The following is a 22,054-nucleotide window of genomic DNA, read 5'->3' on the forward strand; positions in this document are numbered from 1 at the left end:
ATAGTACAGCCTCATGCTAACCGCTAGCAGCTCAATGTCCTTACAGCATAGCATCTCTTTGATAGATAAATGCCCCGAGTTACACCATCTATTGTTCACAAACACAGCCAAACCCCCTCCTCTCTTCTTACCACTCTCCATTGTTCTGTCTGCCCGGATCAGATGGAAACCGTCTATGTTTATATGTGACTTCTGGAGTGTGGATGAAACCACAAATTACAATAGAGCCACCAGCGTATCAGCACCTTGGCCCAACAGCAAGAAATCCAGCGTGGCAAAGCAGCAGCTTGGCAATCTGTAAAATAAGACAGGACATCACCGAACACTTTACCTCAGAAGGAATATCCCTCCCACTTTGCGTCATATCTGTTTTTCAGTTACCTGTCTCCAGGTTAGGGTCGCACCCTAATAAGTATCAGCCAGGGGTGGCGGAGTCCACTACAAGTTTCTCCAGAAGCGTTAAATTATGTTTTTTCCTACAGGGGTACAAATAACTTCAAAACTCTACCAAAACTTAAGCAGAACATTTTCTGTGACCTACCACTCCAATAGAAGACTAATCAACTGTTGCGAAATCAGTTTCACCCCGGTTATTTTTATTCCTCGGGCATCCAGAGATGGCACCAGAACTCAGTAGTCATTTTCACAAAAACCTTTATTCATCTTTATTCATCTTCATTTAAGCATGCATCTTCTAGAAGGGGAGATGTGCAAGGCCGGTGTCCCTCTGCAAATCTTCACTCCTTTGTCTGTGAAACACAGTTTTGTAGAAGCGACCCCATCATAAAACCCCCATGGTGTGCTGCAAACTCTGTGTCTGTGTGTGTATGCACGAGCACGTAAATGAATGTGTGCGCATACCTGTGTGTATGAGTGAGTGCACGTGAGTGAGTGTGCATGTAGGTGTGGGTGCGTCATAACAGTTAAAGCACTGTGTGTGTCTCTGTTTACGTGACTTCCTGCCGGTCATAAAAGTAATCTCCTCACCCAAGCTACACCAAATTCCTCTACACAACAGAGTTAACATATTACAAACACTGAGACCCCCACTGAGGCATCCACTGGGCCAGTGGCCTCTTGTTGTCTTACATTTACATTTAAGGTGGAGAGTCTCCTGCAAACCTACTTCTAAGTTATAACAATTATGAGTTTTTATTAAAGGTACAAGCATCAGCATCAGCAATCCCAACTGTAGCTTCTTGTCTCCTTTTATGACAGCAGACCCCCAGTGTCCATAAATTCCTTTCCCTCTAAACAATTACACACACTCGCAAGCCTACAGCTAAGCCAAACTGAAACACACAGACAAATCCTTCCTTATTCCTCTGATCTAAACAAATTTAACACATCATATTCTAATAATTGTTTTTTTGTACTCACACAGCCCACATCAAGCTGCCATAGAAAAGTTAAAAAAGCCAAATAGCACAGCGTAGACCAGGCAGTCACACAGCTCCAGGTTCACTCAAGAGCTCGACTAATCAGTGTTGCCAACTCCTCAGTCATAAAAGTCACTAGAAGTCGCTAAATGATGTCATCGCTTAATTTGCATAATTGGTCATGCCTATGTAATTGGAATGGCTGCTGTAGGAGAGAGAAATAACATTGTGGAAGAGGCATAATGTGAGTAAAAAACACCCTAAAAGCATTAAGAATATATTTAGAACTACAAATTAAATTTCTTTTAGGAATTATTGTTTTTTTTAATGTCACAATTCAAACCCTCCTCCTTTATCCAGACTTGGGACCAGCAAAAGTGTGTTTGTGTGTTTAAGTACTTTTAAACCTTGTGGTCCACAAAAAGTAACAGCAAAAGAAGAACATTTTAGCCATAACGTTGTTAACAAACTACATTAACAATCAAAATGGACATAACTTCAGTCGAAATCGGATGTACAAGATGGAGTTAAGGCTGCCGCCTGTGAGCGCCTTGGCACAGGCGAGGTGCACACAGGAGCACGCCCGCTTGTTGAGTGTAAGAGCGACACATATGCGATACATTTCAAGTCAAAAATATATTATATGTCTCCAAAAACACCAGAAAAAGTCACCAGATTTGTTGCTAGTTTCTTTTTAGAAAAAAAGTTGATAAGGGGTCTGAAAACTTGCTAAATATAGTAACAAAGTTGCTAAATTGGCAATTACCTGCCCCTGTCCTTATTAAAGGGAAAAACCAGCCTTGCCTACCAGGGGTGGTTCCCAGATTAGGGTTGCACCTGTCTCATTCATACTATATACTTATTTATGACAGCTTAGGTGATATCTGGTTATATCTCATTTGCAGAGGTGGAAAGAGTACTAAAATATTTTACTCAAGTAAAAGTACTATTACTTTGCTGAAATTTTACTCAAGTACAAGTAAAATTACCTGTCTAAAAATGTACTCAAGTAACAGTAAAAAGTAGCTCATTTAAAATGTACTCAGAGTAAAAGTTACATAGTTACTTTTCTGTCAGCAGGAGGACAGCTGCTTCTGAGTAGTGCAAAAAAAGACAGTGGGATATAAATCTCAAAGTAGTTCTTTTTTAGTGAAAAGAAAAACTTTACAAATTAAAGTGCAGTGGCAGTTAAACTGCAAGTCTATACATGAAAATGGATAATGGTCACCAAACCAACCAACCAAACTGTCAGGTATCACAGTGTTTTCAATACAAAACCATATCATTCTTTCACATGAGAATGTGTTCTAAACTGTCAAATAAGAGAACAAGTACTGAACTGAACGGCAGCTGCTTTAAAAATGTTTTTTAATTTTTTAAACTTGGCCCTGCCCTACTGTACCTCTAGATTAAAGTTCCTTTGTATCCATCCTAGAGTGTTACTCTCTGAACTTCCTGTTAATTTTGAGGAGCAGTTGATTTTCAAAGTTAGTAGAGTTCATCCTTGCTCACTTTGCAGTGAACAGTAGTCCAGCACAGCTAAAGAGACGCTCGAAGGCAGCTGAGGCAGGCAGGCCAGTGTTAAGTTTGAGAGAAAGTTTTTTGACGTCCCTAATAAGACATCAATGCATTACATAGCTACCGCTGGTAAATTATACCAATATACCTCGTGTTTTTTTTTTTTATTGGACAGTAACAGGCTAGTTAACGGGAGGTTGCAAGTGCTAATTAACAAGTAACAGAAGTCAGCTGTCTTTGACTAATCTAAGGTAAGTGAGCGCTCTGTTATTCTTTTGCCTGCAGTGTGAACATATGTGGGTTAAGTAAGAAAGTAGCCGCTTCTGTCTTTAATTTAACTATTTTTTAAAATAAATTATTATTATTAACAAACAGGAAAAACGTAGGTAAACACATTTTCTTTTGGCAATTTACCAACCCAGTAAAAAAAATGTAAGTTGCGTGGACAACAACGTGCCCGATTACAGCAAGTTGCTAGTACCAACCAACGTTATCTGTGTTCTTCACAGATGTCTTAACTTAATGTGATTAATTTGAACACAGCCTTTTTGCTACCATAACGGTGCGAGTTGTATTTAACTTACCTCTACATGCTTGCGCAGGTTTGATGTGGAATTTTTAAAAGCTGCTAACTCGGTCTCTCTGGGCAAACACAGCTTACACTGCATAATAAAGCTGTTGCCTTTCTTGCACTTGAAGCCGAAATGGTCCCTTAAATACGGCCAGGGGTTCACATCCGTTTCTTCGAGTTCAGGGTCAGCAGAATTCGACGGGGCTTCTTTTTTCACTGGATCCGAAACACCGATGTCAGACTCCATCTTTAACGTGACCTTAGCGCCACTTTGTTCTACTGCCCATCATTCCCTGCAGTATTTCTGAAGCGCAATGTTTTTTATTTATTTTTAATTTACTCAGTAACCGGTGTGATTGAAAACGTAGCGAACTACAATACTTTTTAAAAAATATACTTAAGTAAAAGTAAAATTACAGACTTGAAAAATGACTTTAAAAAGTACAAATACACAAAAAAACTACTCAATTACAGTAACGCAAGTAAATGTAATTCGTTACTTTCCACCTCTGCTCATTTGATTCAGTTGTCTAAATTCACAAAGAGCAGTGAACTTCAGAGCAGCAGTACACACTAGCTAATCAAAGCCTACACACAAAGTAAAACTCACAGTGCAAATTATTGAGATTTATTTGTAAACAAATATTTTTCCCAAGCTGTACTGCTACACCTAATCTCTCACATGCCAAATCCCACTCAAACATAATAGTATATTTTCCTAATCAAGCTCATGTGAGGCTAAAGTTGCCCACTTTATAAACTGAAAAGATGATTATCAAGTTGCTCTTCCACTCTACTGTTCGCTTTTCATTCCACTGAGGTAGGCCCAACTGTAAAGCAACAGCACTGTAGCAGAGCCCGGAGATTAAAGCAATTGTTTATGCTTTGAATACAGGCAGGCGGGCTGTGAGACAATACAAACAGACAGAATTAAATGACTTAGAAATTGTGTTATCATACTGCAGTCACAATATGAATGGACTCACCATTGTGAGGAAAAGTTAAAAGCCCACCATCTAAATAGTTTACCTTAACACAGATTTCCACTTATGAAACACTGACCTTCTGAATGACATTTGCCTCCTGTTAAGCTGAGCGTGTTTGGCATTTAAAAATGCCCCGATTCAGACACTTCACCTTACCTCTGCCAAGAAACATGGTAAATAAAGGAAGGAAACAATCAATGTGCTGCCCTCTGATTTTCAAGGAAAAGCCTTGTGGTGCTTTCCGACGCTCTAATTGTAAACATTTAGCTTGTGTGGTATTTTAGCCTCTGTAATCACGAAATTACAGTCCACATATGCCTCATATCCACAGGGGCGCAACAACATAAGTGTAAATGGAATGTGCCCAGGGGCTGCTTTTTTTTAGAGCAAAACTTAACTGTGGATATACAGACCAGCGACAATATTACTACGTAAACACACCTTAAATAAAAAGAAGCACACACAAAAAAATCAAATGACTATTTTTCTCAAAACCTGGTGTCCTCAAAAGCACACAGTGCTTTCGTATAATGGAAACCACACACTACATAAAACAAAAGAAGAAAAAGTCTTCAGGGAATGTGACGCACAACACAAATTCCTTCAGTTTTAGAACTGAAGAAGCTTCTCGGATGAGAGGTGAAACGTCTTCAAGTAACTTAAAGAAGTCCAGACGCTTTTCTTTGCAAGCTCCTTTGACTACGATGACCTGGATGACTGAGAACCTTCACAGACCCAAAGATGAGAACGAAAACCTCCGAAAAAACATTGAACTGCTTCTCAAAGCATATGGGTTTTCTAAAAACAAGAAAAAAAGGGAACTACAACTACAAAATGAGAAGCTTTGCTTGGAGAATTCAGAGCTGAACTATTGCGTTGCCTATTTGCACTGTGAAAATCAAGCTTTGAGACAACAAGTTCAAGCAAAGGAGAGTGCTTATGAACAAAATGATCAAGAATGGAAAAGTGCTCTGGAGCAACTTAAAAACAACTTAAAAATGCCTTGTAAACACAAAGAGTATGAAATGGAGAAGCTGGCATTGCAGGAAAAAGTTGAAGATCTCCAAACGGACAACCAGGCATTCAGATTAGAAAATGATGCTATAATACAGAGCATGTGTGAGCTGAAACTGAATTTTCAAAAGGAAAAAGATAAAATGAGAACACAAATCCAGGCTCTCCAAACTGACATCCATGAGGCAAACGCAAGCCTGGAAAATTTCAAAGAATTTAAGGACCTGTATGAGGAATTAAAGCAGGAAAATGAGTCTCTGAACAATCAAAACCAAGACCTGAAACAAGAAATTGAAGCAAAAAACATTGCTGTTCAGGAGGAAGTCAAGGAGCTCAAACCTGTTTTGCGAGGACTCAAATCCTTTGACGATGACAGTAACAGAATAAGGCAACAAAACAACGCTCTGGAACAGGAAGTCCAGGAGCTTACCAAAAAGTTGTCTGATTGTCAGAAGGAAATGAGACAAAATGAACAGGCTCTGCAAGAAAAAATGCACCGTAAGCATGAAGAGTATGAAATGGAGAAGATAACATTGCTGTTCAAAGTTGAAGATCTCCAAACAGACAACCAGGCATTCCGAACTAATATTGAAGAGCTTCTCAAACAACTCGAAAGCTCTGAAGATGAGAAAAATATAATTAGGCAATATAACAAAGCTCTGGAACAGGAGCTTACCAAAACGATCAATGATTGTTGGATGGAAATGAGACAAAATGAACAGGCTCTGCAAGAAGAAATGCACCTTCAGCTTGAAGAGTATGAAATAGAGAAGCTGGAATTGCAGCTAAAAGTTGAAAATCTCCAAACGGACAACCAGGCATTCAGATTAGAAAATGATGCTGCAATGGGGAGCATGTGTGAGCTGAAACAGACTTTTCAAAAAGAAAAAGATAAAATGAGACAGCAAATCCAGGCTCTTCAAATACAGAAGAACACTTAAGGTTCTTCTGTATTGGCTTCATGTTTCCAACGAACAAGCTATGTCCATGTTTTGTACCATCTATGCCCCAACCAGTCGTGGAAGATGGCTGCCCCTTCCTGAGCCTGGTTCTTCCGAAGGTTTCTTCCTGTTAAAAGGGAGTTTTTCCTTCCCGCTGTCGCCAAGTGCTTGCTCAGAGGGGATCGTTAGATTGTTGGGGGTTTCTTTTATATTGCAGGGTCTTTACCATGCAATATAAAGTTCCTTGAGGCCACTGGCTATGAATTGGCCTAACTTAGCCAGTGGTCACATTGCATACATAGCTATTTATCAACCATCATTTGCATTCTAGATTCCAAAAGGTTGAATCTGTTGATCTGGACGTAGCGTTTTCAGTGGGAGAAATGTTTCCTCACTCATCCAAGTGACTGAAGGAGAATGTTTCTCCCACTGAAAACGCTACGTCCAGATCAACAGATTCAGCCTTTTGGGATTTACTTACCTGGATGCCTGAGCATGCATCAGTGCATTCTCTATTGCTTTTCCATCTTCTTTGTATGGTTGATTATCAGATTAATGGAGGTTTTCTCCATTTTCTTGAACTGGGTTGGAAACTTTTCTTAGCATGAGCTTTAACATAATTTCATGATAAAATAAAAAGAAATTGTGAAACAGTTTAAAGCTTTGTACTGTTTGCTTATTTGATTTTAACAAAGGTTTGGAGAATATGCTACTTTAGTGAGACAGTGTGTTCTTATCTGTATCTGTGGTTTTAAGTTTTTTGTACCCCACTTTAGTTGCATTTCTTTAAATTAACTTTAAATACTTTAATGTAGCTGCTGTTTGGCTGTTTTTGCTCTTTGTTCCCTTAGAAGAGACTCTTACGGTTTACAAATGACTCTCCATTTAGTATCACTCTGTGCCTTCTATTTTATCCTAATTTAGCAAATATGTATCATTTTTATTCAGTGTTTTCATGAAAGCCTTATTTGTATCTAATACTATTGGCGAGAAGATATACATGCAAGTTTGAAATCTTTTTTCCTTCACAGGGAAAAATGGCTAAAAGTCATTGTCCCATCTTAGCCAGCTCCTCACCCACACTTATCTGTTTGCCTGGGGTTATTTGCTTTGGATTAAATGTACTCTTTTTGGTTCGAGTCGCACAAGGCCATGGTATACCTGATATTTGCAGATGACATTGTGATCTGTAGAAGAATAAGGAGCAGGTGTAAAAGAGCCTGGAGACGTGATGGTATACACTGGAGACAAGAGGAACGAAGGTCAGGATACACGAGTGTGAATTAGAGAGAGCAGGTGTAACAGTAAAGTTGCAAAGAACAAAGGTAGCAAAGGTAGATGCGTTTAAATATCTGGGGTCAACCATCCTAAGCAATGGACAGTCCAGAAGAGACGTAAAAAAGAGGATGCAGACAGGATGAAGACAAGTATTAGTGGTGACTTGTGACAGGTGTAAACATGATGAACGAGCAGCAAGACATAAAAGGGAAGACTTAAAAAATGATAGTCAGACCTGCTGTCATGCATGGTTTGGACATGGTGCCACTAACAGAAAGACAGGAAGTCGAGGCGGAAGTGGAGGAATTGAAAATGCTACCATATTCATGTAAAGTAAGCAGAATGAACAAGATTAAAAATGAGTACATGAGAGGGATCGCTCATATTTGAGGAATTTGAAGATGGTGATGTCAGACTTAACCCTCTGTACCCCACAATGACTGCAGATGGCCGGTGTGTTTCTGTTACTTTGTTAAAGAAGCTTACTTCTGTCTGATGACAATGATACTGAGCTGAGTTCTTCAGGATTTCTCTCAGTAAGTGCTGCTGTTTTTGACACTGTTAGCTGCTGTTACCAAAATGTCCTTTGAAGGGGAACTTAGTTGTCACACCCAGCAAATAAGCGATATGATGTGAGAATGTAGCCGAACTGTTTATCAGAGCAAAAGTGTAAGTTTTAGGTCTGTCATATAAAACATTAGTTGGTAAAACATGAGCTTATAACCAGATGTCTTTTCAGTAAAGCACTGGTCTGCAAATATTTTTCAGACAGGAAAATGATGATGGAAATCAAAGCACGTGTGAGCTGCAAAGCGACTTTCAGCAGGAAAAAGCTCAAATGCATCATCAAATCCTGGCTCCTCAATATGATCTTCAGGCAAAAAAAATGATAGAGAATTACAGAAAGCGAGAGAAAATATTGTAAGATGAAGCAGGAAAAAGAATTTTTCAAAGATCATAATCAGGCTCTAAAAGAAGAAGCAAAGAACAGTGCTTTTCAAGAACAAGCTCAGGAGCTGAAAAGAATTCTGGAACAACTTAAACCCTCTGAACATGACAAAAATATTTTTATTATTCTAGTTTCTTTCAGTTACTTATCTGTTTCACAAAAAAAGGAAAGTCTGGCAACATAAATTCCTCCATTAAAATCAGTTTTATTTACACAAAGAACCTGTAGGCTCTTCTCCTTGGACAGGAACAGTGACATAGCATCGTCAATGTCCTCTATCCTCAGTATGTGGAAAGTTTTAGGATGTCTTCAGTGGAAGCCTGGGAAACATGATTCTCACTGCATCTGTAATCACACAAGCAGCAAACAAATTTAAATGAACATCCATAGAATACATTCGATTTCAGTGTTCATGTCAGCAGCAGCAGCAGCAGCATTTAATCATACAATATGACTGAATTTAAAAAAAAAAAAAAAGGTAGAAAAGACCTGAATCCTTTCAACTGTGCATTAATTTAATATTATTTAATATGCTTATTTAACAAATTGCTACAAACACAGATGACATTTATATGTCCTTGGATCGTTTAGAGCAATCTTGATTTTTAACAGGGTTTTACGTGTAGGGACAGAGGGGGACATTGAATAACAAAAAAACAAAAACTGGATCATCTATGAACTCAAGTTGAGGTAATGATGATGACTTGGTGAATTTAAGTAAAATAAATACATTAAAAAAAAACCCTGTTCTCCATCAGCTCAGTCTTGAAGGATAAAAACATAACTCACAGTGTGATGAAGCATTCAGAGGATGACACTGCTGATACAAATTTCTAATTTCTGTCTTTCAGAAATTAGAGCAGTGAAAGGCCAATACAGAACTTTTTTAACATTATCATAAATTGTTTTACTTTATTTTTAAAGTAAAGTCTACATTGTGCCAGATTTAAATGTGGCACAATGCACACATCACAATCCTGCACAAAAGAGCTCAGCAAATTTTCATTAAAATACACATTTATCTAAAAACATTTTATTCACTTGTTAAATTTTTTAATAAAGTCCATTACAGGTTCAAAGATCATGGAATCATTAATCAATTTACCAGATAATGCTATTGTTATTTTTCCATCATTTCATCTGACATGTTCATTGCGACATCACATGTTTCTTATGACATCAGCATGACTCATCACATTCTATTAGAATTCCTTTGATCTTAAACAGGCTTCCTTTAGTAACCCAAACCCTACGTCCATTCAGTTATAACCTCACTGAACAGGCAAGCAGCTTATACACTTGACTGTAATTTGAGACACTTTTTTGTAGTGAACAAGGAACACAGTTAGTACTGTTGTAAGTAGGAGTAGATTTTAACTTTAGTTAAATTACAAAAATGTCTGAGTCCCCCTCCATTCCCAGTGATGTGATGGAAGAGAATGAAAACCTTCGCCAGCAAGTGAGGGAATTCAAAGATGAGAACGAAAACCTCCGAAAAAACATTGAACTGCTTCTCAAAGCATATGGGTTTTCTAAAAACAAGAAAAAAAGGGAACTACAACTACAAAATGAGAAGCTTTGCTTGGAGAATTCAGAGCTGAACTATTGCGTTGCCTATTTGCACTGTGAAAATCAAGCTTTGAGACAACAAGTTCAAGCAAAGGAGAGTGCTTATGAACAAAATGATCAAGAATGGAAAAGTGCTCTGGAGCAACTTAAAAACAACTTAAAAATGCCTTGTAAACACAAAGAGTATGAAATGGAGAAGCTGGCATTGCAGGAAAAAGTTGAAGATCTCCAAACGGACAACCAGGCATTCAGATTAGAAAATGATGCTATAATACAGAGCATGTGTGAGCTGAAACTGAATTTTCAAAAGGAAAAAGATAAAATGAGAACACAAATCCAGGCTCTCCAAACTGACATCCATGAGGCAAACGCAAGCCTGGAAAATTTCAAAGAATTTAAGGACCTGTATGAGGAATTAAAGCAGGAAAATGAGTCTCTGAACAATCAAAACCAAGACCTGAAACAAGAAATTGAAGCAAAAAACATTGCTGTTCAGGAGGAAGTCAAGGAGCTCAAACCTGTTTTGCGAGGACTCAAATCCTTTGACGATGACAGTAACAGAATAAGGCAACAAAACAACGCTCTGGAACAGGAAGTCCAGGAGCTTACCAAAAAGTTGTCTGATTGTCAGAAGGAAATGAGACAAAATGAACAGGCTCTGCAAGAAAAAATGCACCGTAAGCATGAAGAGTATGAAATGGAGAAGATAACATTGCTGTTCAAAGTTGAAGATCTCCAAACAGACAACCAGGCATTCCGAACTAATATTGAAGAGCTTCTCAAACAACTCGAAAGCTCTGAAGATGAGAAAAATATAATTAGGCAATATAACAAAGCTCTGGAACAGGAGCTTACCAAAACGATCAATGATTGTCGGATGGACCTTACCAAAACGATAAATGATTGTTGGATGGAAATGAGACAAAATGAACAGGCTCTGCAAGAAGAAATGCACCTTCAGCTTGAAGAGTATGAAATAGAGAAGCTGGAATTGCAGCTAAAAGTTGAAAATCTCCAAACGGACAACCAGGCATTCAGATTAGAAAATGATGCTGCAATGGGGAGCATGTGTGAGCTGAAACAGACTTTTCAAAAAGAAAAAGATAAAATGAGACAGCAAATCCAGGCTCTTCAAATACAGAAGAACACTTAAGGTTCTTCTGTATTGGCTTCATGTTTCCAACGAACAAGCTATGTCCATGTTTTGTACCATCTATGCCCCAACCAGTCGTGGAAGATGGCTGCCCCTTCCTGAGCCTGGTTCTTCCGAAGGTTTCTTCCTGTTAAAAGGGAGTTTTTCCTTCCCGCTGTCGCCAAGTGCTTGCTCAGAGGGGATCGTTAGATTGTTGGGGGTTTCTTTTATATTGCAGGGTCTTTACCATGCAATATAAAGTTCCTTGAGGCCACTGGCTATGAATTGGCCTAACTTAGCCAGTGGTCACATTGCATACATAGCTATTTATCAACCATCATTTGCATTCTAGATTCCAAAAGGTTGAATCTGTTGATCTGGACGTAGCGTTTTCAGTGGGAGAAATGTTTCCTCACTCATCCAAGTGACTGAAGGAGAATGTTTCTCCCACTGAAAACGCTACGTCCAGATCAACAGATTCAGCCTTTTGGGATTTACTTACCTGGATGCCTGAGCATGCATCAGTGCATTCTCTATTGCTTTTCCATCTTCTTTGTATGGTTGATTATAAGATTAATGGAGGTTTTCTCCATTTTCTTGAACTGCGTTGGAAACTTTTCTTAGCATGAGCTTTAACATAATTTCATGATAAAATAAAAAGAAATTGTGAAACAGTTTAAAGTTTTGTACTGTTTGCTTATTTGATTTTAACAAAGGTTTGGAGAATATGCTACTTTAGTGAGACAGTGTGTTCTTATCTGTATCTGTGGTTTTAAGTTTTTTGTACCCCACTTTAGTTGCATTTCTTTAAATTAACTTTAAATACTTTAATGTAGCGGCTGTTTGGCTGTTTTTGCTCTTTGTTCCCTTAGAAGAGACTCTTACGGTTTACAAATGGCTCTCCATTTAGTATCACTCTGTGCCTTCTATTTTATCCTAATTTAGCAAATATGTATCATTTTTATTCAGTGTTTTCATGAAAGCCTTATTTGTATCTAATACTATTGGCGAGAAGATATACATGCAAGTTTGAAATCTTTTTTCCTTCACAGGGAAAAATGGCTAAAAGTCATTGTCCCATCTTAGCCAGCTCCTCACCCACACTTATCTGTTTGCCTGGGGTTATTTGCTTTGGATTAAATGTACTCATTTTGGTTCGAGTCGCACAAGGCCATGGTATACCTGATATTTGCAGATGACATTGTGATCTGTAGAAGAATAAGGAGCAGGTGTAAAAGAGCCTGGAGACGTGATGGTATACACTGGAGACAAGAGGAACGAAGGTCAGGATACACGAGTGTGAATTAGAGAGAGCAGGTGTAACAGTAAAGTTGCAAAGAACAAAGGTAGCAAAGGTAGATGCGTTTAAATATCTGGGGTCAACCATCCTAAGCAATGGACAGTCCAGAAGAGACGTAAAAAAGAGGATGCAGACAGGATGAAGACAAGTATTAGTGGTGACTTGTGACAGGTGTAAACATGATGAACGAGCAGCAAGACATAAAAGGGAAGACTTAAAAAATGATAGTCAGACCTGCTGTCATGCATGGTTTGGACATGGTGCCACTAACAGAAAGACAGGAAGTCGAGGCGGAAGTGGAGGAATTGAAAATGCTACCACATTCATGTAAAGTAAGCAGAATGAACAAGATTAAAAATGAGTACATGAGAGGGATCGCTCATATTTGAGGAATTTGAAGATGGTGATGTCAGACTTAACCCTCTGTACCCCACAATGACTGCAGATGGCCGGTGTGTTTCTGTTACTTTGTTAAAGAAGCTTACTTCTGTCTGATGACAATGATACTGAGCTGAGTTCTTCAGGATTTCTCTCAGTAAGTGCTGCTGTTTTTGACACTGTTAGCTGCTGTTACCAAAACGTCCTTTGAAGGGGAACTTAGTTGTCACACCCAGCAAATAAGCGATATGATGTGAGAATGTAGCCGAACTGTTTATCAGAGCAAAAGTGTAAGTTTTAGGTCTGTCATATAAAACATTAGTTGGTAAAACATGAGCTTATAACCAGATGTCTTTTCAGTAAAGCACTGGTCTGCAAATATTTTTCAGACAGGAAAATGATGATGGAAATCAAAGCACGTGTGAGCTGCAAAGCGACTTTCAGCAGGAAAAAGCTCAAATGCATCATCAAATCCTGGCTCCTCAATATGATCTTCAGGCAAAAAAAATGATAGAGAATTACAGAAAGCGAGAGAAAATATTGTAAGATGAAGCAGGAAAAAGAATTTTTCAAAGATCATAATCAGGCTCTAAAAGAAGAAGCAAAGAACAGTGCTTTTCAAGAACAAGCTCAGGAGCTGAAAAGAATTCTGGAACAACTTAAACCCTCTGAACATGACAAAAATATTTTTATTATTCTAGTTTCTTTCAGTTACTTATCTGTTTCACAAAAAAAGGAAAGTCTGGCAACATAAATTCCTCCATTAAAATCAGTTTTATTTACACAAAGAACCTGTAGGCTGTTCTCCTTGGACAGGAACAGTGACATAGCATCGTCAATGTCCTCTATCCTCAGTATGTGGAAAGTTTTAGGATGTCTTCAGTGGAAGCCTGGGAAACATGATTCTCACTGCATCTGTAATCACACAAGCAGCAAACAAATTTAAATGAACATCCATAGAATACATTCGATTTCAGTGTTCATGTCAGCAGCAGCAGCAGCAGCAGCATTTAATCATACAATATGACTGAATTTAAAAAAAAAAAAAAGGTAGAAAAGACCTGAATCCTTTCAACTGTGCATTAATTTAATATTATTTAATATGCTTATTTAACAAATTGCTACAAACACAGATGACATTTATATGTCCTTGGATCGTTTAGAGCAATCTTGATTTTTAACAGGGTTTTACGTGTAGGGACAGAGGGGGACGTTTAATAACAAAAAAACAAAAACTGGATCATCTATGAACTCAAGTTGAGGTAATGATGATGACTTGGTGAATTTAAGTAAAATAAATACATTAAAAAAAAACCCTGTTCTCCATCAGCTCAGTCTTGAAGGATAAAAACATAACTCACAGTGTGATGAAGCATTCAGAGGATGACACTGCTGATACAAATTTCTAATTTCTGTCTTTCAGAAATTAGAGCAGTGAAAGGCCAATACAGAACTTTTTTAACATTATCATAAATCGTTTTACTTTATTTTTAAAGTAAAGTCTACATTGTGCCAGATTTAAATGTGGCACAATGCACACATCACAATCCTGCACAAAAGAGCTCAGCAAATTTTCATTAAAATACACATTTATCTAAAAACATTTTATTCACTTGTTAAATTTTTTAATAAAGTCCATTACAGGTTCAAAGATCACGGAATCATTAATCAATTTACCAGATAATGCTATTGTTATTTTTCCATCATTTCATCTGACATGTTCATTGCGACATCACATGTTTCTTATGACATCAGCATGACTCATCACATTCTATTAGAATTCCTTTGATCTTAAACAGGCTTCCTTTAGTAACCCAAACCCTACGTCCATTCAGTTATAACCTCACTGAACAGGCAAACAGCTTATACACTTGACTGTAATTTGAGACACTTTTTTGTAGTGAACAAGGAACACAGTTAGTACTGTTGTAAGTAGGAGTAGATTTTAACTTTAGTTAAATTACAAAAATGTCTGAGTCCCCCTCCATTCCCAGTGATGTGATGGAAGAGAATGAAAACCTTCGCCAGCAAGTGAGGGAATTCAAAGATGAGAACGAAAACCTCCGAAAAAACATTGAACTGCTTCTCAAAGCATATGGGTTTTCTAAAAACAAGAAAAAAAGGGAACTACAACTACAAAATGAGAAGCTTTGCTTGGAGAATTCAGAGCTGAACTATTGCGTTGCCTATTTGCACTGTGAAAATCAAGCTTTGAGACAACAAGTTCAAGCAAAGGAGAGTGCTTATGAACAAAATGATCAAGAATGGAAAAGTGCTCTGGAGCAACTTAAAAACAACTTAAAAATGCCTTGTAAACACAAAGAGTATGAAATGGAGAAGCTGGCATTGCAGGAAAAAGTTGAAGATCTCCAAACGGACAACCAGGCATTCAGATTAGAAAATGATGCTATAATACAGAGCATGTGTGAGCTGAAACTGAATTTTCAAAAGGAAAAAGATAAAATGAGAACACAAATCCAGGCTCTCCAAACTGACATCCATGAGGCAAACGCAAGCCTGGAAAATTTCAAAGAATTTAAGGACCTGTATGAGGAATTAAAGCAGGAAAATGAGTCTCTGAACAATCAAAACCAAGACCTGAAACAAGAAATTGAAGCAAAAAACATTGCTGTTCAGGAGGAAGTCAAGGAGCTCAAACCTGTTTTGCGAGGACTCAAATCCTTTGACGATGACAGTAACAGAATAAGGCAACAAAACAACGCTCTGGAACAGGAAGTCCAGGAGCTTACCAAAAAGTTGTCTGATTGTCAGAAGGAAATGAGACAAAATGAACAGGCTCTGCAAGAAAAAATGCACCGTAAGCATGAAGAGTATGAAATGGAGAAGATAACATTGCTGTTCAAAGTTGAAGATCTCCAAACAGACAACCAGGCATTCCGAACTAATATTGAAGAGCTTCTCAAACAACTCGAAAGCTCTGAAGATGAGAAAAATATAATTAGGCAATATAACAAAGCTCTGGAACAGGAGCTTACCAAAACGATCAATGATTGTCGGATGGACCTTACCAAAACGATAAATGATTGTTGGATGGAAATGAGACAAAATGAACAGGCTCTGCAAGAAGAAATGCACCTTCAGCTTGAAGAGTATGAAATAGAGAAGCTGGAATTGCAGCTAAAAGTTGAAAATCTCCAAACGGACAACCAGGCATTCAGATTAGAAAATGATGCTGCAATGGGGAGCATGTGTGAGCTGAAACAGACTTTTCAAAAAGAAAAAGATAAAATGAGACAGCAAATCCAGGCTCTTCAAATACAGAAGAACACTTAAGGTTCTTCTGTATTGGCTTCATGTTTCCAACGAACAAGCTATGTCCATGTTTTGTACCATCTATGCCCCAACCAGTCGTGGAAGATGGCTGCCCCTTCCTGAGCCTGGTTCTTCCGAAGGTTTCTTCCTGTTAAAAGGGAGTTTTTCCTTCCCGCTGTCGCCAAGTGCTTGCTCAGAGGGGATCGTTAGATTGTTGGGGGTTTCTTTTATATTGCAGGGTCTTTACCATGCAATATAAAGTTCCTTGAGGCCACTGGCTATGAATTGGCCTAACTTAGCCAGTGGTCACATTGCATACATAGCTATTTATCAACCATCATTTGCATTCTAGATTCCAAAAGGTTGAATCTGTTGATCTGGACGTAGCGTTTTCAGTGGGAGAAATGTTTCCTCACTCATCCAAGTGACTGAAGGAGAATGTTTCTCCCACTGAAAACGCTACGTCCAGATCAACAGATTCAGCCTTTTGGGATTTACTTACCTGGATGCCTGAGCATGCATCAGTGCATTCTCTATTGCTTTTCCATCTTCTTTGTATGGTTGATTATAAGATTAATGGAGGTTTTCTCCATTTTCTTGAACTGCGTTGGAAACTTTTCTTAGCATGAGCTTTAACATAATTTCATGATAAAATAAAAAGAAATTGTGAAACAGTTTAAAGTTTTGTACTGTTTGCTTATTTGATTTTAACAAAGGTTTGGAGAATATGCTACTTTAGTGAGACAGTGTGTTCTTATCTGTATCTGTGGTTTTAAGTTTTTTGTACCCCACTTTAGTTGCATTTCTTTAAATTAACTTTAAATACTTTAATGTAGCGGCTGTTTGGCTGTTTTTGCTCTTTGTTCCCTTAGAAGAGACTCTTACGGTTTACAAATGGCTCTCCATTTAGTATCACTCTGTGCCTTCTATTTTATCCTAATTTAGCAAATATGTATCATTTTTATTCAGTGTTTTCATGAAAGCCTTATTTGTATCTAATACTATTGGCGAGAAGATATACATGCAAGTTTGAAATCTTTTTTCCTTCACAGGGAAAAATGGCTAAAAGTCATTGTCCCATCTTAGCCAGCTCCTCACCCACACTTATCTGTTTGCCTGGGGTTATTTGCTTTGGATTAAATGTACTCATTTTGGTTCGAGTCGCACAAGGCCATGGTATACCTGATATTTGCAGATGACATTGTGATCTGTAGAAGAATAAGGAGCAGGTGTAAAAGAGCCTGGAGACGTGATGGTATACACTGGAGACAAGAGGAACGAAGGTCAGGATACACGAGTGTGAATTAGAGAGAGCAGGTGTAACAGTAAAGTTGCAAAGAACAAAGGTAGCAAAGGTAGATGCGTTTAAATATCTGGGGTCAACCATCCTAAGCAATGGACAGTCCAGAAGAGACGTAAAAAAGAGGATGCAGACAGGATGAAGACAAGTATTAGTGGTGACTTGTGACAGGTGTAAACATGATGAACGAGCAGCAAGACATAAAAGGGAAGACTTAAAAAATGATAGTCAGACCTGCTGTCATGCATGGTTTGGACATGGTGCCACTAACAGAAAGACAGGAAGTCGAGGCGGAAGTGGAGGAATTGAAAATGCTACCACATTCATGTAAAGTAAGCAGAATGAACAAGATTAAAAATGAGTACATGAGAGGGATCGCTCATATTTGAGGAATTTGAAGATGGTGATGTCAGACTTAACCCTCTGTACCCCACAATGACTGCAGATGGCCGGTGTGTTTCTGTTACTTTGTTAAAGAAGCTTACTTCTGTCTGATGACAATGATACTGAGCTGAGTTCTTCAGGATTTCTCTCAGTAAGTGCTGCTGTTTTTGACACTGTTAGCTGCTGTTACCAAAACGTCCTTTGAAGGGGAACTTAGTTGTCACACCCAGCAAATAAGCGATATGATGTGAGAATGTAGCCGAACTGTTTATCAGAGCAAAAGTGTAAGTTTTAGGTCTGTCATATAAAACATTAGTTGGTAAAACATGAGCTTATAACCAGATGTCTTTTCAGTAAAGCACTGGTCTGCAAATATTTTTCAGACAGGAAAATGATGATGGAAATCAAAGCACGTGTGAGCTGCAAAGCGACTTTCAGCAGGAAAAAGCTCAAATGCATCATCAAATCCTGGCTCCTCAATATGATCTTCAGGCAAAAAAAATGATAGAGAATTACAGAAAGCGAGAGAAAATATTGTAAGATGAAGCAGGAAAAAGAATTTTTCAAAGATCATAATCAGGCTCTAAAAGAAGAAGCAAAGAACAGTGCTTTTCAAGAACAAGCTCAGGAGCTGAAAAGAATTCTGGAACAACTTAAACCCTCTGAACATGACAAAAATATTTTTATTATTCTAGTTTCTTTCAGTTACTTATCTGTTTCACAAAAAAAGGAAAGTCTGGCAACATAAATTCCTCCATTAAAATCAGTTTTATTTACACAAAGAACCTGTAGGCTGTTCTCCTTGGACAGGAACAGTGACATAGCATCGTCAATGTCCTCTATCCTCAGTATGTGGAAAGTTTTAGGATGTCTTCAGTGGAAGCCTGGGAAACATGATTCTCACTGCATCTGTAATCACACAAGCAGCAAACAAATTTAAATGAACATCCATAGAATACATTCGATTTCAGTGTTCATGTCAGCAGCAGCAGCAGCAGCAGCATTTAATCATACAATATGACTGAATTTAAAAAAAAAAAAAAGGTAGAAAAGACCTGAATCCTTTCAACTGTGCATTAATTTAATATTATTTAATATGCTTATTTAACAAATTGCTACAAACACAGATGACATTTATATGTCCTTGGATCGTTTAGAGCAATCTTGATTTTTAACAGGGTTTTACGTGTAGGGACAGAGGGGGACGTTTAATAACAAAAAAACAAAAACTGGATCATCTATGAACTCAAGTTGAGGTAATGATGATGACTTGGTGAATTTAAGTAAAATAAATACATTAAAAAAAAACCCTGTTCTCCATCAGCTCAGTCTTGAAGGATAAAAACATAACTCACAGTGTGATGAAGCATTCAGAGGATGACACTGCTGATACAAATTTCTAATTTCTGTCTTTCAGAAATTAGAGCAGTGAAAGGCCAATACAGAACTTTTTTAACATTATCATAAATCGTTTTACTTTATTTTTAAAGTAAAGTCTACATTGTGCCAGATTTAAATGTGGCACAATGCACACATCACAATCCTGCACAAAAGAGCTCAGCAAATTTTCATTAAAATACACATTTATCTAAAAACATTTTATTCACTTGTTAAATTTTTTAATAAAGTCCATTACAGGTTCAAAGATCACGGAATCATTAATCAATTTACCAGATAATGCTATTGTTATTTTTCCATCATTTCATCTGACATGTTCATTGCGACATCACATGTTTCTTATGACATCAGCATGACTCATCACATTCTATTAGAATTCCTTTGATCTTAAACAGGCTTCCTTTAGTAACCCAAACCCTACGTCCATTCAGTTATAACCTCACTGAACAGGCAAACAGCTTATACACTTGACTGTAATTTGAGACACTTTTTTGTAGTGAACAAGGAACACAGTTAGTACTGTTGTAAGTAGGAGTAGATTTTAACTTTAGTTAAATTACAAAAATGTCTGAGTCCCCCTCCATTCCCAGTGATGTGATGGAAGAGAATGAAAACCTTCGCCAGCAAGTGAGGGAATTCAAAGATGAGAACGAAAACCTCCGAAAAAACATTGAACTGCTTCTCAAAGCATATGGGTTTTCTAAAAACAAGAAAAAAAGGGAACTACAACTACAAAATGAGAAGCTTTGCTTGGAGAATTCAGAGCTGAACTATTGCGTTGCCTATTTGCACTGTGAAAATCAAGCTTTGAGACAACAAGTTCAAGCAAAGGAGAGTGCTTATGAACAAAATGATCAAGAATGGAAAAGTGCTCTGGAGCAACTTAAAAACAACTTAAAAATGCCTTGTAAACACAAAGAGTATGAAATGGAGAAGCTGGCATTGCAGGAAAAAGTTGAAGATCTCCAAACGGACAACCAGGCATTCAGATTAGAAAATGATGCTATAATACAGAGCATGTGTGAGCTGAAACTGAATTTTCAAAAGGAAAAAGATAAAATGAGAACACAAATCCAGGCTCTCCAAACTGACATCCATGAGGCAAACGCAAGCCTGGAAAATTTCAAAGAATTTAAGGACCTGTATGAGGAATTAAAGCAGGAAAATGAGTCTCTGAACAATCAAAACCAAGACCTGAAACAAGAAATTGAAGCAAAAAACATTGCTGTTCAGGAGGAAGTCAAGGAGCTCAAACCTGTTTTGCGAGGACTCAAATCCTTTGACGATGACAGTAACAGAATAAGGCAACAAAACAACGCTCTGGAACAGGAAGTCCAGGAGCTTACCAAAAAGTTGTCTGATTGTCAGAAGGAAATGAGACAAAATGAACAGGCTCTGCAAGAAAAAATGCACCGTAAGCATGAAGAGTATGAAATGGAGAAGATAACATTGCTGTTCAAAGTTGAAGATCTCCAAACAGACAACCAGGCATTCCGAACTAATATTGAAGAGCTTCTCAAACAACTCGAAAGCTCTGAAGATGAGAAAAATATAATTAGGCAATATAACAAAGCTCTGGAACAGGAGCTTACCAAAACGATCAATGATTGTCGGATGGACCTTACCAAAATGATAAATGATTGTTGGATGGAAATGAGACAAAATGAACAGGCTCTGCAAGAAGAAATGCACCTTCAGCTTGAAGAGTATGAAATAGAGAAGCTGGAATTGCAGCTAAAAGTTGAAAATCTCCAAACGGACAACCAGGCATTCAGATTAGAAAATGATGCTGCAATGGGGAGCATGTGTGAGCTGAAACAGACTTTTCAAAAAGAAAAAGATAAAATGAGACAGCAAATCCAGGCTCTTCAAATACAGAAGAACACTTAAGGTTCTTCTGTATTGGCTTCATGTTTCCAACGAACAAGCTATGTCCATGTTTTGTACCATCTATGCCCCAACCAGTCGTGGAAGATGGCTGCCCCTTCCTGAGCCTGGTTCTTCCGAAGGTTTCTTCCTGTTAAAAGGGAGTTTTTCCTTCCCGCTGTCGCCAAGTGCTTGCTCAGAGGGGATCGTTAGATTGTTGGGGGTTTCTTTTATATTGCAGGGTCTTTACCATGCAATATAAAGTTCCTTGAGGCCACTGGCTATGAATTGGCCTAACTTAGCCAGTGGTCACATTGCATACATAGCTATTTATCAACCATCATTTGCATTCTAGATTCCAAAAGGTTGAATCTGTTGATCTGGACGTAGCGTTTTCAGTGGGAGAAATGTTTCCTCACTCATCCAAGTGACTGAAGGAGAATGTTTCTCCCACTGAAAACGCTACGTCCAGATCAACAGATTCAGCCTTTTGGGATTTACTTACCTGGATGCCTGAGCATGCATCAGTGCATTCTCTATTGCTTTTCCATCTTCTTTGTATGGTTGATTGTCAGATTAATGGAGGTTTTCTCCATTTTCTTGAACTGGGTTGGAAACTTTTCTTAGCATGAGCTTTATTTAACACAATTTGCTGATAAAATAAAAAGAAACTTTGAAAGGATTTAAAGGTTTGTGCAGTTTGATTAGTTGATTGTTAGCAAAAGGTTTGGAAATATGCTACTTTCGTGGGATAGTCTGTTCTTTTCTTTATCTGTGGTTTTAAGTTTGCACCAAGGTTGTTTTGTAACCCACTTTAG

At 38.0% G+C, this 22,054-nt stretch overlaps 2 protein-coding genes across 2 annotated transcripts; both read left to right on the forward strand.

Annotated features, from left to right (window-relative positions):
• Positions 1-14,782: 14,782 nt before the first annotated feature.
• LOC146362507 (uncharacterized) lies at positions 14,783-16,309 on the forward strand. Its single transcript, XM_084920158.1, has one exon. It carries the CDS (start codon positions 14,984-14,986, stop codon positions 16,307-16,309), a length of 1,326 nt encoding a protein of 441 aa, XP_084776284.1. The 5' UTR covers positions 14,783-14,983.
• A 3,424-nt stretch (positions 16,310-19,733) lies between these two features.
• LOC146362508 (uncharacterized) lies at positions 19,734-21,260 on the forward strand. The gene has a single exon (XM_084920160.1). It carries the CDS (start codon positions 19,935-19,937, stop codon positions 21,258-21,260), a length of 1,326 nt encoding a protein of 441 aa, XP_084776286.1. The 5' UTR covers positions 19,734-19,934.
• The last annotated feature ends 794 nt before the right edge of the window (positions 21,261-22,054 follow it).

Source organism: Perissodus microlepis, chromosome 22, assembly GCF_051167445.1.
Source record: "Perissodus microlepis isolate ML-2025 ecotype Zambia chromosome 22, ASM5116744v1, whole genome shotgun sequence".
NCBI classification, from domain to species: domain Eukaryota; kingdom Metazoa; phylum Chordata; class Actinopteri; order Cichliformes; family Cichlidae; genus Perissodus; species Perissodus microlepis.

Excerpts from the sequence above, each read along its gene's own strand:
- LOC146362507 (XM_084920158.1), top strand. The coding sequence starts at position 14,984 with ATGTCTGAGTCCCCCTCCATTCCCAGTGATGTGATGGAAGAGAATGAA.
- LOC146362508 (XM_084920160.1), top strand. The coding sequence starts at position 19,935 with ATGTCTGAGTCCCCCTCCATTCCCAGTGATGTGATGGAAGAGAATGAA.